Source organism: Anopheles arabiensis, chromosome 2, assembly GCF_016920715.1.
Source record: "Anopheles arabiensis isolate DONGOLA chromosome 2, AaraD3, whole genome shotgun sequence".
Lineage (NCBI taxonomy): Eukaryota > Metazoa > Arthropoda > Insecta > Diptera > Culicidae > Anopheles > Anopheles arabiensis.
Window position 1 is genome coordinate 57,899,909 of NC_053517.1, and position 15,073 is coordinate 57,914,981.

Sequence of the window (15,073 nt, forward strand, 5' to 3'; positions counted from 1 at the left end):
GCATTTTCAAGGGTGCAAATCATTGTATCTTTTGTTTCCATTTCTGACCGATTTTCCACGGTTGTCCCACTTCTGAGATGTAAATTCCATAAGTCTTAAAACAGGTGTTTTCTATCCAAATCTTCAATATAGATTCGCTTTTCTTTATTTTATTTTTTGACAGTTCATATGACATTTTACATCAAGGTTGTTCGAACGAGACGGTAATATTTTAAAACGGTACTTAAGCTAAAGGTATGATCTCTGCCAAGGGACATATTATACAGATGTGATTTTGTATACTCTACAACAGCAATTTTAAATTATTAATAAATCATTGAAGTAAGCATAGTGTACTCAAAATAATGATCTGAAAAGATTAAATGAAAAGTAGTTAGACCGTAGATTATTTCCGTCTACGTCTAAACCGTTGTTATGAAATCTATCCATTTAAATAACTGCTGACAATGTCAATAGTAAATTAATTAGATGAGTTCGAACATACTAAGAATATTTTAATGATTGTGAAATTGTGGAGCACTTTTTGCCAAAAAAACAAAGATGTCAAATAGAAATGGGTTGAAAGATGTTGTTACATGTTGTTCTTTGTTTCTACATTACATACATTACCCAATGTTTTGTTTCATATTTAAGGTATGAGTTTAAGGATATTCCAATGAAACAAACCAAAACAAACTTCACATAACTTTACGACAGACAAGATTTTTTACAGTTTTCTTTCAGTATGAGCATCATGCCATAAAATACGTGTTTTAGGATCTACTGTCTATTTCCCCGAGTTGCGCGATTTTTCTAATTTTGACAAGTTATTCAAGCCTATCATATACTTCAAACGACTCTCGAATCCATCGGAAGCTCCAGAATTGAACGGAAGAATATTTGGTATCATATTCGCCGTTCGAATCGATGAAGGTTTCGTCGACTTTTTTGTTCTTGTTCCAGCGTGCTTGACAGTTGGTCCAAGCAACCGGTGAACCGAGTAAGTGTAAACAAACTGATTGAGCACTTATTCTTTTAAATAAATAATTTCCAAATTTTTGTTATAAATGGGTTAAATGTGAGTGATAAAAATGTTATTAGACATGTGTTGAATATAATTATAAATGTAGACAGCGGTCACAGTTAATTAAATGGTTGAATTTGCGTGTTTCCAACAGCTAGGGCTGTCGGGAGAAAATCACTCGAATCTGCCTACTCGATCGACATATATGATACCAATTTATGCTTCATCAACTCAAAACTGCCGGCGGAAAAGCAACTTATCAAATGATAGCAAAATGAACAAAATGAACATTCGAGTGAATTTTCTTGAATGCCGAACCCAATATGATAGGCCTGATTGTCTAATCAGTAAATTTTCACCATCAATTGTTTGTTTTTTGTTGTTAATTTTATTTTTTTTAATATACACAATTATCCAAATAGTCTGCATGTATTAAATAAATAAATATATCCCTAGAACGCATTATTCGCATAAAGACAGTACATCATTATCGGGTTTTCATATAAGAGACAAGATTGGTTGAGTTTATAAAATAATATACTGATATATTTAATATAAGTCTTACAATTATGTATGATGTATAAGTGTGTGTACAATTCTAAGTAGCCGGTCTGGTGGTACAGTCGTCAACTCGAACGACTTAACAACACGCCCGTCATGGGTTCAAGCCCCGAATAGACCGTGCCCCCATACGTAGGACTGACTATCCTGCTATGGTAACAATAAGTCATTGAAAGCCAAGCTCACTTCACTAGTGGGTGGGTATAGGCAGGCCTTGACCGGCAGTGGTTGTTGTGCCAAATAGAAGAAGAAGAAGTTACAATTATGATTTCTTTGTGGTTACAAGGAAACAAATAAATGTTGTTGATATTTTGCATGATTTATTTTGTTAGCGTCTATTATTTTTTATATTATTTGATGAAATAGGTTAATAGAATCCACATAACTTATTATTGATATTTATTTTGCTTTATATTTAACAAAAAAAATATAATTATGGGTAAAATTATAATAAAATTGATACAACGTTTTTAACAGTTTTATTTATTATTTTTCGAGAATATAATTATATAGTCTGGGGGAGTTAAGGTTAATCCACAATTTCCTGTTAAATCGATCAACATAGCATCCTCAGGAGATATCCGAATCCAATCGTAATGATACACTATATTGGCGATGTACAAATGAAGAATATTTCTAGCAAGCTCTTCGCCCAAACACATACGTTTGCCGACTTGAAATGGAAGAAAGTAGTTTGGAATGGAGAAGCGCCCCTCTAAATCCAGGAACCGTTCTGGCTTGAAAGTGTTAGGCGCGTTGAATAGTATAGGATTCATGTGCACAGCCCATACTACAGGCATGATCATTGTATTTGATGGAATTTTAAAATCACCAATCTTTATTTCCTGGGAAATATAAAATATAAAGAATAATGTTAGAGAATAAGATCAGAATACGTTGTATTGACGTAACGTATACTTCAAGAACCATTGTTACCTTAGTTGTTCCATGAGGTATACCAAGCGGAACAACGGTACGAATTCGCTGCACTTCCGCGATGGTTGCCCGTAAATAGGGCAAAGCCTCCACATCTTTCAACGAAGGTGGCTCATTCACGACCAGTCTTTGTCTCAGTTCTTCTCGAAGACGCTTTTGAACAGTTGGATATAGGGCGATATATAGCAAAGCCCATCGAATCGTAGTAAATGTAGTATCCACACCTGCCCCGAACAAGTCTGCCATCAAATGGCGTAGCTGTATGTCATCGCAAAATGCAGCATCCGGTCGACCTGCTTCTTGTCGTTTTGCGGCTTCTTTTAAAAAATATGTTAATATGCACTCCTCCTGCTCTTCAATAAATGTATCACAAGAACGCAACTTGCTTCGTTGATTGGATATCAAAGCATCATAAATAGCATGTGTTTGATGTTTTCCACTGAGAAGAAAATTGATTGTTCTACGAGTAGAAGGTAAATATCTAGAGAAAATAGACGATGTGAATAGAATAGTTATTTAATAATATCTTCAGCTATCTTTGAATCCATGTGACAAAATCAAATTCGTAAATTTACCTCAAAAATGGTAAGAAGTTCACAGCCATAGATACTCCAATATGCTTCACACCTTCTTCTTGAAGGTGCTGTAAATATTTCCATGTAACATTGTTCTTTTCGTATTTTATACCAAAAACTAAATCATTTAATAAATTTCCGAGCACGTGATGTATGATAGGAGATGGGTTTAAACCTTGTGGTGTCTTATCTACCATATTATCAATGTCCTTTCGAAAGGGCGAAAAAACATATATAAGCATGTAAATTATATAGAATGTAACACTTAATTCGAAATAACAAAACTTAGTTAAATAATAACATAAAACACTTAGTTAAGAGATAACAAGTTTTTAAAGATGAACGAGGAACAACTTAAAAACATATTATATACTTACTATCGCAAAAAATGCGTTTTTATTGAATACAGTGATTAAATTGTAACTATGTTCATCGTTAAGTAGTGCGCAACATGTATGTTAAAAGTATATGACGATAAGCTCTATTGAGCATGTATTATGTAACATAAATGTGTGTTTCTCCCAATGGTTTAGGTAGTCTATATTTGATATTTGTTATTTGTTTAAATTCAACGGACCGCATGGCCCTCTCGAAGCATTACAGTATAGTTCGGTAATCCGCACTTTTTTGAGTCCGCGTTTTGACGTCATTAATATTATTTTTTTAATCATTGTTCCCTCCTTTGGACGAAACACTGTTCTCATGAATTTAGTTGACAAAAGTACGGATTATCGAGGCGCAGATTATCGAGCGTGCAGATTAAAAAAGTGCGGATTACCGAGCGTATACTGTAATATTATACATAAAAATTAACATTTTCACAAAATACATGTATACGTTTAGTTATAAAATCAGTCAATCAGTCTGTCAATAAAATTAGGACGTAGAAGGACTAACGGCACGGATATTGTTTAGTAGCTCGGCGCGCGACATGTTGGTTGATGGTTGATGACGATCCAAGGTGGATTTAAAAATATCAGGTGGTGGACTCTAGTGCATTTTGACAATTCGTCACTTGACGTAAGGTCCCCAGGATTCAAACTTTGTTTACATTTATTAAATTTGTTCATATAATTTATCTATCCCATTTTTTCGATTAAATATTATTTAAAAATATATTTTGGACTTTGAAAAATGTACAATGGGTGACAAGACAGCCAACATACATTTTCCAAATTCGAGTTGGGATTTTACGCGTTCAAAACCTAGTGTTACCAAATCAAAAAGAATTTACGGATTCGAATTGTATGTACGATGTTGACAATCGTTTAACGTGTTCGAAAAATAGTGTTACGATGTTGAGCTGGCTTGAGAAACCCTGTAACATTAAAACATAGATCAAAGTGAGTTATTTTGTGTTATTCCGTGAATTTATTCTATAAATCATTGTGTTTTCGACATTTTTGATGATAAAAACTAAGAAATCGTTATTTTTTCCAATTTTCACATAAATTCCTCATTATCTACGAGCCGCATGGACAATTTACGTGAGATAAGAACTCTTACTCACATGATTTTAAATTTCGTGCATAAACAAATTATAAAATCTTTTGTTAATAAATCTCATATTTTCGATAAAATCAATAGACACACAAAAATCAACATAATAACAAAGAAATCTGTTCTATTTGCTAAGCTTTGTATGCGGAAACCAATGTTTAACGGTTTTAAAATGACGTAAAGTCCCTTTACTATGGCGACCCCCCAAAGGCCCTTATCCACCACCTGATATTTTTAATCCACCTAGATCTAGTTCGGAGAGATCAACGACCGGCATAGTCTATCTGAACACTCCAGAAGCGCAAGACAAACCGCGTGAACTTGCGCTGGAATGACTCCAAACGGGCCAGAGGAAGTGCAGCTGATGGCCACCATACTACCGACGCATTTATTCTTAACATTTATTCTAGTGCTGACTGCACCAAACCGCATTACAGTGTCTTGATGCAGACCGGATCAGTGATGCCGCGTATAGTAGGTGGCTATCAGGAGGGATCATCCGAGTTTCATCATTTAAAAAAATGACGAACAGTGGGGCCCTTCACCATTCTAGTCAGCTTTTTGTTTGGAGTTTGACAGATGGAGGCTGAAATCATGTAAACACTCCATACAAAACCACACACAAAACTAGTCTGCAATTTTCAGTCTAGATTATTCTAGCCTCAAAGCTAGAATTAGATTCAAGTACCTGCTCGAAAAATGGCAAAACAAGGTGGTGTTAACATTTTTCCCAAGGTGCATTATAGAGATCAAGTTATGGAATCTAGAATCAAATTGTATGAAATCAAGATCGTCTCATAGCATGTTGTTTATAACCAAATATGAACATCACTTTTTGACAGGACGGGAGAAAACTTTTGCTCAAACAAGCTTTCTGGAGGCTTAACGAATACATAAAACACTTTTGAAATCTTCATTCTGATATAGAAGCGATAAAAATCAGCCTAAATTAAAATTCATTCACCTGAAGCTGCATATTATAATCAATTGATATTTTCGAGCACGAATAACCGGGAATTTGAGCAAAGTACCTTAAACTGGAGCCTTGAACTTCCCTTAAACTGCACAAGTTTAATGGAATTTAGAAAAAAGTCCTTTAAAATCAACTGTGATGTGGCTTTTTCGTTACTTTCTTCTATATTCGCTCGGAAATTATGTTTCCTATCGTTATAGTTGGTCACGTAGCCATTATATCCTTAAAAAATAACGATTTTTATAAAATAATGTCATACTAAATTAGCTTTTGTTTTTCATCAAAAACCAAAGCTAATTTACGAACACACCAAATCTTGGCGTTTTCAACACACTTGATCACACACAAATCAATAATTTCAGGCGTATCATGTACTGTTGCGAAATGAAAACCAACGCGGTGTAAATTCTTTGCCGAAACGATTTATTGTTCTACGTTTGCCAAAAAATTAGTCTTCGATTCCCGCTTTTGGTTTAGAGACCTTCTTCGTGTCCTGTCGCCCCTTTTTATGCTTTCCTTGCGAACCGAACGCGATCGGTTGAAACCCGAACCGATATCTCACATATTTTAAAACGCGCGTTTACGACTGGTCGTTGGGTACCTTGCGTAAAGGTTCCAACATTGTCCCCCCAAGTGTACCACAGTTGATCTTTCGCTAGCTTCGACTGGGGCTTCACTTTCTTATCGAACCTGTCAGATTAGCGCGTGTCGTTTGTTTACATTCGCTACCTCGTGTTAAAGTGGTCTCACGCAGCATTTATGAACAGTTTTCTTACCGTGCTTATCCTTTGCGCTTCGAAAGATGCTATCCCGAGCCCTATACTGTTTTTTGGAACCGTTCATATGTGCGAATGATTTCTGCAACGCGAGGTTATTATGTGGACCTTTTTGGCGGAGTCGGCAGCTGCTACAGCGCGTTCACCCCGGGAGATTGAACCATCGCTTATTTAGCAGTTCAAATTGCATCACCGGCCCATCCTCCTGCGGCGTTCCCTCCTGTTTACTAGAAGGTTGAGCCCGTTTCATCACCGTGTAGAACCGACGCTTGGTCGATGCATTGTTGTGTGCTTGCCCGCTGCGGTCTTCAGATAAGTGTGGTTTTATCTTCGCCTTTGTTTTATCGTCTGCAACGGGATTGATTATTTTATCTGTTTTTAGGCATACATACCGCTGCTTTGCCGCAGCCTTGCAGAGTGATTTTGGACCAACGGAAAACTCAAGCCCAGGTGGATCGCTTTCGTGCTCCGTATTCTGCAGCGGTACGGAGGTTGAGCTAATCGGTGCAATGGTCCGGTGGCTGCGACAGGTTGGCTTCTTCGCGATGACGCCATGTCGAAAATCTCGATCAACTGCGTAAGGACCGTAAATTAGCCATCCTAAACGGGTCCTGCAAGCGACTGGCTCGCCCCGTTTGCCCTTCAAGATCTTCATTGGTTGGCTCAAATGGCAGTTGTCGGCTCCAATAAGAACGCGAGGTACGATACGCACATATCGACTTACTGGTAGTCCTCTCAGGTGACCGTATGTGGCGGCAAGTTGAGCCACATCCAGTGACTGTGCGGGTAGCGCAAGTTGCTTAACGGTGTGCATGTGTATCAGCTCCTTCATACACGACTCATTGCGGCCAGACACACGTACTGACACCTTCATGGAATCCTGTTCCTTTCGGGAAACCTTCCCTGTCCATTGCAGGTTGAGTGGGTGTGGTGCGCCGGTTACACCAAGTTCCTGCATCAGTCCTTCATCCATAAGCGTTGATGTAGACCCGTCATCCAGTAACGCGAACGTATCGACGCGCGTGGCAGGCCCATACAGAGTTATCGGCACGTATTTAAGGAGTGTGCCTTCATTTGATCCTGTATGGAGTAGAATATTAGCCATGCCTGGTTCAGAAGTGTTACCTGTCCCCCCAGTACACGGATCATGTGAAGTAGATGTGGCCGTATGTCGGTGTTCCGTGTGAAGCAGCTCGTGGTGTTGTACACTGCATCCATCGATACCACATGGCCTCGTACGACTGCATCTGCCGCCGTGATTGGCAAGACACTTCCTACACATCTTTCTCTCGGTTACGAAACCTCTTCTTTCTGTTACAGTGCTGTTCCGGAACGTCGCACATTGATCCAGGGATCCACAATTGGCAACACAGAGAACGCACGCTGGATGCATCACTGGTACCTCAATAATGTTTGCTGGTTTCCTAACGCGTTTCCTTCGCGGAATCGTCGTATTACAGTAGGTCGTTTGGGCTCGTCCGGTACTGCTCGGTCGCCCTTGGTTTGGTCTAGCGGGCTGAAACTTTAGACGCCGACATTGACGGTGCTGTAGCTGTTGCGTCGGGAGCTGTTTTGCATGCGTCTCGTCATGTCTCTCCGAGCTGGACGTCATATCGATGATACTGCATAAGTCATCAGCTAGCTCACCAATCCATTTTCCAAACTCGATCAATGTAACTTCCGGATACCTCTTCCGCTCCCTCGCCCAATCAATGCTTATGACGGGGGGCAGCTTCTTTACTAGCTCCTTAAGCAACGTAACATCGTACACGTAAGCCTGTAGCCCGGAAGCCTTTACCACTCCAACCAACCGCTTTACGGCAAACCCGAACTCTACTAAGGTTGATAAGTCCTCAGCGTTAGGTGCGGTCATTCCCCTTATTTTGCGGATCATCGATTCCACAATTAAATCGGGTCTTCCGTAACGCGCTTTAAGCGTATCAATGGCATCCTTCAATCCGTCCGGGAAAGATAGGAGAGGTCCAACTGTCTCCAGTGCGGGCCCTCTTAGTGCATGATGCAGTCGGGTAATGTTCTCGTCATCCGTATATGCACAAGAAATGGTGGTGCGTTCATATGCGGTAATGAAAACCAGCCAATCGTCAACATCTCCGGAGAAAATCGGCAAATCCCGCGGTAATGGTTGGCGAGCCGTTACCTGATTATGGCTTAGTACAGTGCTGTGGATCGGCAGATGTGTGTTGTGACGCGTAGTGTGACCTGCATACGTATTGCTCCCTAAGTGTGCCGTATACCGTTGGTGCATTGTGTTTTCCGGACGAATTGGGTTATTTTGTGTTGTGTACCCAGGATGTGATGCGTTTTCCGACTGTGTCGCATAACCGTAGTGTGCAACGTATCCCGAGTGCATCGTGTATCCTGGATGCTGCGAATGTATTGTAAACACATCTCGGCCATGTTGTGTTGCGCGGTGGTTTAGTGTGCGTGTGTTCGATGCGTCTAGGTCGTGATCGTCATCTACGGGATATCGACCCCGCGAAGGGCCATCATTTTGGTGGGACGTTACTCGCATGGAATTCTCCATATCACGGACTCTTTCTTCAAACTGCAGCTCTCGTGCTACCAAATTTCTTCCAGTAGGAGGCTGCGCAAAACTTGATTTGCTATGTTGAGCGTCCGCGATATCGAGTATGCTAAGCTCCTGTTCAATAGCGATACGCCTCCGGCGCCGTTTCTCCTCTGTTAATCGTGTACTTTCCGGTGCGGTTCCCGTCTCTTTGCTCTCACAAATCGCGTTTTCGTTAACGTAACGTTTCGAGTCACCCGCCTTACTCCGCATCACTTCTCGAGGTATCGTATCTCCTGATTCGGGAACTAGCCTCTGGATGTTTTCTTCCGACGGTATGAGGTCGCGACAATATGTGTTTTCCGCCTTACTTTGCACCCGTTCGTAGGATGTAGTATCTCTATCTATAGAGATAAACCTAGGGGTGCCTCCTTCCGACGGGGTAGCAGATTCGCGCAATGGTCCTGGGATGGGTGAAGCTACGCTGGGAACGTACTCTCGTTCCGTATCCGGATGCGTTCCGGAGTTAGCTCGCTCCAGCCGTGGCATACGACGCGTATTGTACTGCTCCATTACACTTGTCACTTTTTTGCGGCTACCGAAACTTTTCTATTTGCGCGTGATTTACTTTACTTCGATCCGCGAAACAAATAATTGCCGGCCACAAAACGTTCGAAACTCGTTTCACAAATTCATTTGAATCGTAATTTTTTGGAATGTTGCGAAATGAAAACCAACGCGGTGTAAATTCTTTGCCGAAACGATTTATTGTTCTACGTTTGCCAAAAAATTAGTCTTCGATTCCCACTTTTGGTTTAGAGACCTTCTTCGTGTCCTGTCGCCCCTTTTTATGCTTTCCTTGCGAACCGAACGCGATCGGTTGAAACCCGAACCGATATCTCACATATTTTAAAACGCGCGTTTACGACAGGTCGTTAGGTACCTTGCGAAAAGGTTCCAACATGTACTTATTGAGCAGATATGGTAAAACAATTTCGAGCAAATGTCACTAGGGGAAGCTCCACTAGTTGGGTATCTCACAAACAGATGGAGCCACCAGCTTTTTGCTATTTTTAGAATGCACGAGTCGTTAACCGTCTGCTAAACGAAGTCTTTCTATATTCCGTTTAGGTAGAGAGCTTGAGTCATTTAGAACCCGTTTAGTGGTCGTTTAGTGGATTTGTGCTACGTGGGGTACCAGTTTTCAGCAGTGTACCTATTTTCGGCAGGATAACTAAAACGTGAAATTCTACACAATTGTAGCAAAAATGTCACAAAACACAATTTTGTAGTGAAAGTGTAGTCATTTGTTATTAATATACGAAGTTTCATACCATTTCCTTGAGTATTTTCCAAAATATCTACTACAGGCGTTTCCGAGTTACGACCCCCTCGAGTTACAACGATTTGCAGATACGATTTTGATTTTGACAGTCAAAAGTTGTCAAAGAGATGAAATTGATATACAGTCTGTTCCCGAGTTACGCGGTTTCTGCGTTCCCGACGAATCCGCGTAAGTCGAATTTCACGTTTTTTGACTAAATACTATTCATTACTCTAAGTTTTTGATTTAAATTAATACTTTTATACACTTCATCATTTATTTGCTATGATTCGTGCAGAAAATTCTAATATTTCTGGCTTTTAGCGGTTTCAATTTGTTAGCAAAAATGCAATTTATACCGAACTTGAAGCAAATTGTACTGATTTGACATTTAATCTGTCAAATTTAGAAAACTTCGTATCTCCGAATCCGCGTAAGTCGAGAACCGTGTAACTCGGGAACAGACTGTACAGGTGTCCCCCGAGATACGACTGTATTTGGGACCGAAAAAATGTCCCAAAGCAAGGCGTAAGTCGAAAAAGTCGTATGTCGAATATCTATGAATATAAAGTTTATAACCGAAGTTGAAGAGTTGGAATTTATGATATCGTGTATTTTATTTAAAATAATGTTCGATAATGTAATAATTATATTTTAAAAACCGTACACAATATAGATATTCAAGATAGGGTAGTTGTGGAATCTTTGGAAATGTATGTAAACGGTTATCAGCCCAGAAATTCAAAAAAATACATAAATTTCTTGTCAATGACAACTTTTAACTGTCAAAATCAAAATCGTCGTATCTGCGAATCGTCGTAACTCGGGGGACGCCTGTATATATATTTTTTGAATTTCTGTGCAAATAACCGTTACAAACATATTTCCTCGGATTCCACAACTCCCCGATCTTGACTATCTATATCGTGTAAACGACTTTTGGAGGAAAATTAATATATTATCGTACATCATTTTAAATATAATATACGATTTCATAGATTCCTACTCTTCAATTTCGGTTAAAAACTTTATATTCACAGATATTCGACGTACGACTATTTCGACTCAAGGTAGAATATTGAGGAGGTGTATTCTTAGCGTTTGGCATGTTGCCATTTTCAGAAACCCTTTCTGACCAACGATCGATGATGATCGATAGTTTGCGATGAACTTGATGAACAAAAATTAATTTCATTTATATGTATGACACGACCCAGGAAACAAAAATTTCATGAAATGAATAAAAAATGAACCAAAATGAACTACAATGACTCAGAAATGAACAAAAATGAATTTCAATGGTCCCCCATTGGAGTTATTTTGGCTAAAAATGAATCAAAGCCTGTTCATTGGTGAATCATTGCACAGAATGATCTATAGGCCGTCATCGATTGGTCATTGTAAACCGCCTCATAGACTTTGGCTATAACCGAAAAGTTGTAATTTTCCTTCATAACGGGTCAAAATAAGCTACATAAAATTAATAATTTAAATGCTTTATAACACTAGAAATATTAGATATTAATAACACTAGATAAGCCGGTCTCGTAGTACAGTCGTCAACTCGTACGACTTAACAACATGCCCGTCATGGGTTCAATTCCCAAATAGACCGCGCCGCCATACGTAGGACTGACTATCCTGCTATGGGGGGGAATCAATTAGTCACTGAAAGCCAAGCCCACAAGTGGGTACAGGCAGGCCTTGACCGACATCGGTTGTTGAGCCAAAGAAAAAAAAAAAAAAAAAAAAAAAAACACTAGGTAAATTACATATTGCATTCTTCTTTTGGCTCAACAACCGTTGTCGATCAAGGCCTACCTGACCCACTGCTACCACTCCAACATGAACCATACACTTTAGGCTAAACAGCCACAAGGTTCTAAAGAGTATCGAGTGCTAGTTAAAAAGCGCCATAGTTCCGCAAAGTACCGTCTATCTTTTAATCAGTCACAAAGTACGAAATCGGCACGATTTTTTGTTAAACAGCCTCAAATCAGCTATAGAGTTCGAGCTGGTTATTTGGCAAACCTCATATGGAATGTCCTCATGCAGCAAGAACTTACCATCTGGCTACTAAATAGTTCTTGAAAGCCTGTCTAGACCGACATGACCGCGTAGGCGACAAGGCGCTTTGCGCCAATGAGAATAAAATTATGTCTCTTTATTATTATCAACTCAAATGAACTTTAATGCAACTACGAAAACAAAAAAATACAATAATTGAGCCATAAGACTATATTTGGGAACAAAGAAAAGTCTCGGAGCATCGTTCATGTCGAAATATACTGTTGTATTAGTGTTGAAAGTTACATAATCGAGTATGCTTGCTAAAATGTGTTTCGAGAATGTATTAATTCAACTACATCAAAAGCTCACATACCCATACAGGCTGGAGTAGTCATTGATCTTTTTCAATGTTTTGACGGTTATTGGTTTTTGGTTATATTGAAATCAATATTAAAAAAAATTGTAGGGTAACTGTATCAGTTTTCGACATGTTAGTGTAGCAATTTTACAAAAAACTGCTCACACACCTAATTTTTTATTATTTTTCATGAAATTGATGTTATTTTGGTTGATAAACTATCACAATATGTTACGCTAATTTTTTTTTTTGCCGTTTCAAAGCCTTTTTTCACAAATATTTGTGAAAATGCAAACATTGGTTTTGCTCCTATTTTCGGCAGGCTGTGATTTTATTTTCGACTTTGCGAATACGGATCAGAAATTGTTTTTATAATGTAAATAGGTAGAAAAAAATGTTGTTGAAACAAAACCTGTTGTTTATTTCATCGATGACGCTTACGTGAAAATAAAACGAAAAATAAACGTGAAATAAAACAAAGAAAAATAACCCCCGGCACCGTAGCATAAGGAAGCTGCTTAGGCGCTATTTAGAAGGACCACCTGGAACTTTTATGCAGTTTATCTACAGCAAAAGGCGAATTCAAGCAGTGATCTTTAGCATGCCAAAATTGGCTGTTTAAGCAATTCTGGCTATTTGGGTTAAAACCACAAACCAGATGTTGTTAAATCGTGTGGATTGACAACTATAGCGTGGGACCGCCCCTTGTGTATACAGATACTGTAGTATTCAATTTACCTGAAGCATTTCGATAAGTCCAGAATTAATTCTCCGTTCAAGATTTAATCGAGCACATCCATACTTAACCATTCCCAATTTACGAAGCCAATCGATTGATAATCGGCGTTGATCGCGCCATAAATTACCTTGAGCGCAAATGATTCCTGCAATAAATTTGTTTAAATATTTGTGAATGAATTTTTTGAATAATTTAACTATAAATGGAATTATTTTACGATTTGTAAGGGCTATCGATATGAGAGCAACAACAAGGTAGGTTCAATTCCTTTTATTATTTTGCAGGGTTTTAGAGGATTATATAGACATTTTCAGCGAGTAGTAGATTCGTTCAGGCATATGATAGACTCTTTCAGCGAGATATAAGGCCCGATTATTAAACACAAATTGTAAAGACGAGTTGTCAAAATCGGAAGATTTGTATTATAACATCCGTTTGTGTTGTGTGTTGGAAAAATAAAATTTGACGAAACACAAACTCACAAGCATACTGCCAAGATATGTATTATGAAACACAAACGAAAATCTAAAATTGTCAAACTGCTTTCCGTCAGCTTTTTGTCACGGAAAGGCGCCAATCTCAGATTGCTTGACCTACACAACACAACAACAGAGTTGTTGCTGTTGCTTTCACGACAAAATATAAGTGTTTTATTTCAGAAAATAATCAAATTTTAACATTTTACACAAAAATATGTGTACTGCCATATCCATTCAAATGGCGATAACCTGGAGATACTGGTAACGTGCTGCTGTTTTGGGTTAAGAAGCTACTGTTATTTCATTCATCTGTTGTTCTTCGATGGTAGTCGAAAGATGAAGGGCTCACGCACTCGGTTTGCGTTCAAAAGCATTGGATTCCAGCAACTTCTTCAGTGAGTGACTGCTTCAACAAGCAACAGCATAGGCACATGTAATTATCACATCTAATACTGCATACACTTTTAGGATCATACTGCAGCTTGGATCATTTTCATCCAGTGACGGATTTAGGGTGTTTGGGGCCCTAAGCAGTAAAAGGAGTTGAAGCCCCCTGTTGGTGTCGAGGGGGGGAGGGGGAATATTACAATTGGCTTTGAATCAAACTCACCGTAATGGTTGGAAATTGGAATTTAATCCGTATTAAAATTGGAATTTAATAAAATATTCTCTTTAAATGCGTTGGTCGTTAGGCCGGTCTCGTAGTACAGTCGTCAACTCGTACGACTTAACAACATGCCTGTCATGTGTTCAATCCCCAAATAGATCGCGCCGCCATACGTAGGACTGACTATCCTGCTATTAGGGGGAATCAATTAGTCACTGAAAGCCAAGCCCACAAGTAGGTACAGGCAGGCCTTTACCGACATCGGTTGTTGAGCCAAAGTAGAAGAAGAAATGCGTTGGTCGTTAACCCGTTAATAAATTAAAATCAAAGTGTTAAGGCCAAGTATTGAATTGCCTTGTTATAGCTAGTAATGGCTCATTGTATCTGTTGTATATTTCGAGACAATGCGCGTGCTTTATTGTTGAGTTCACAAGACAAAGTGAGTTGAATACACGAAGCGACATTTGACAACTGACGTTTCAACCAAGATGTCGAAACTTGGTGAGAAGAGATGTGACGGTTACCCAACACCTTCCTTTTTTTAGTAAAGCTGGTAGGGCGCGTAACGAGCTGGTGTATGATGTGGTCTTCTTGACCGTCGCAGTTGCCCACCATGTTGTTGATATGTTGATTCTTCAAGTTCTCCCAAGAATTCACGCCGCAAGAAATCATCTACTTCCGGTTCAATTGATGGTGGCGGTACGC

General features: G+C 39.1%; 1 protein-coding gene across 2 annotated transcripts in view; it reads right to left on the reverse strand.

Moving 5' to 3' along the window:
- Positions 1-2,015: 2,015 nt before the first annotated feature.
- LOC120898543 (cytochrome P450 306a1-like) overlaps positions 2,016-15,073 on the reverse strand; it is an 80,331-nt gene continuing 67,273 nt past the window's right edge. For both annotated transcript variants that reach the window (XM_040304535.1, XM_040304536.1), the window contains exons 3-6: positions 13,282-13,427; positions 3,076-3,284; positions 2,501-2,981; positions 2,016-2,409 (exon numbers count right to left, since the gene is read on the reverse strand). In XM_040304535.1, the coding sequence (XP_040160469.1) occupies positions 2,044-2,409; positions 2,501-2,981; positions 3,076-3,284; positions 13,282-13,427 (1,202 nt within the window). In that variant the 3' untranslated portion in view covers positions 2,016-2,043. The remainder of the gene's footprint in view (positions 2,410-2,500; positions 2,982-3,075; positions 3,285-13,281; positions 13,428-15,073) is intronic.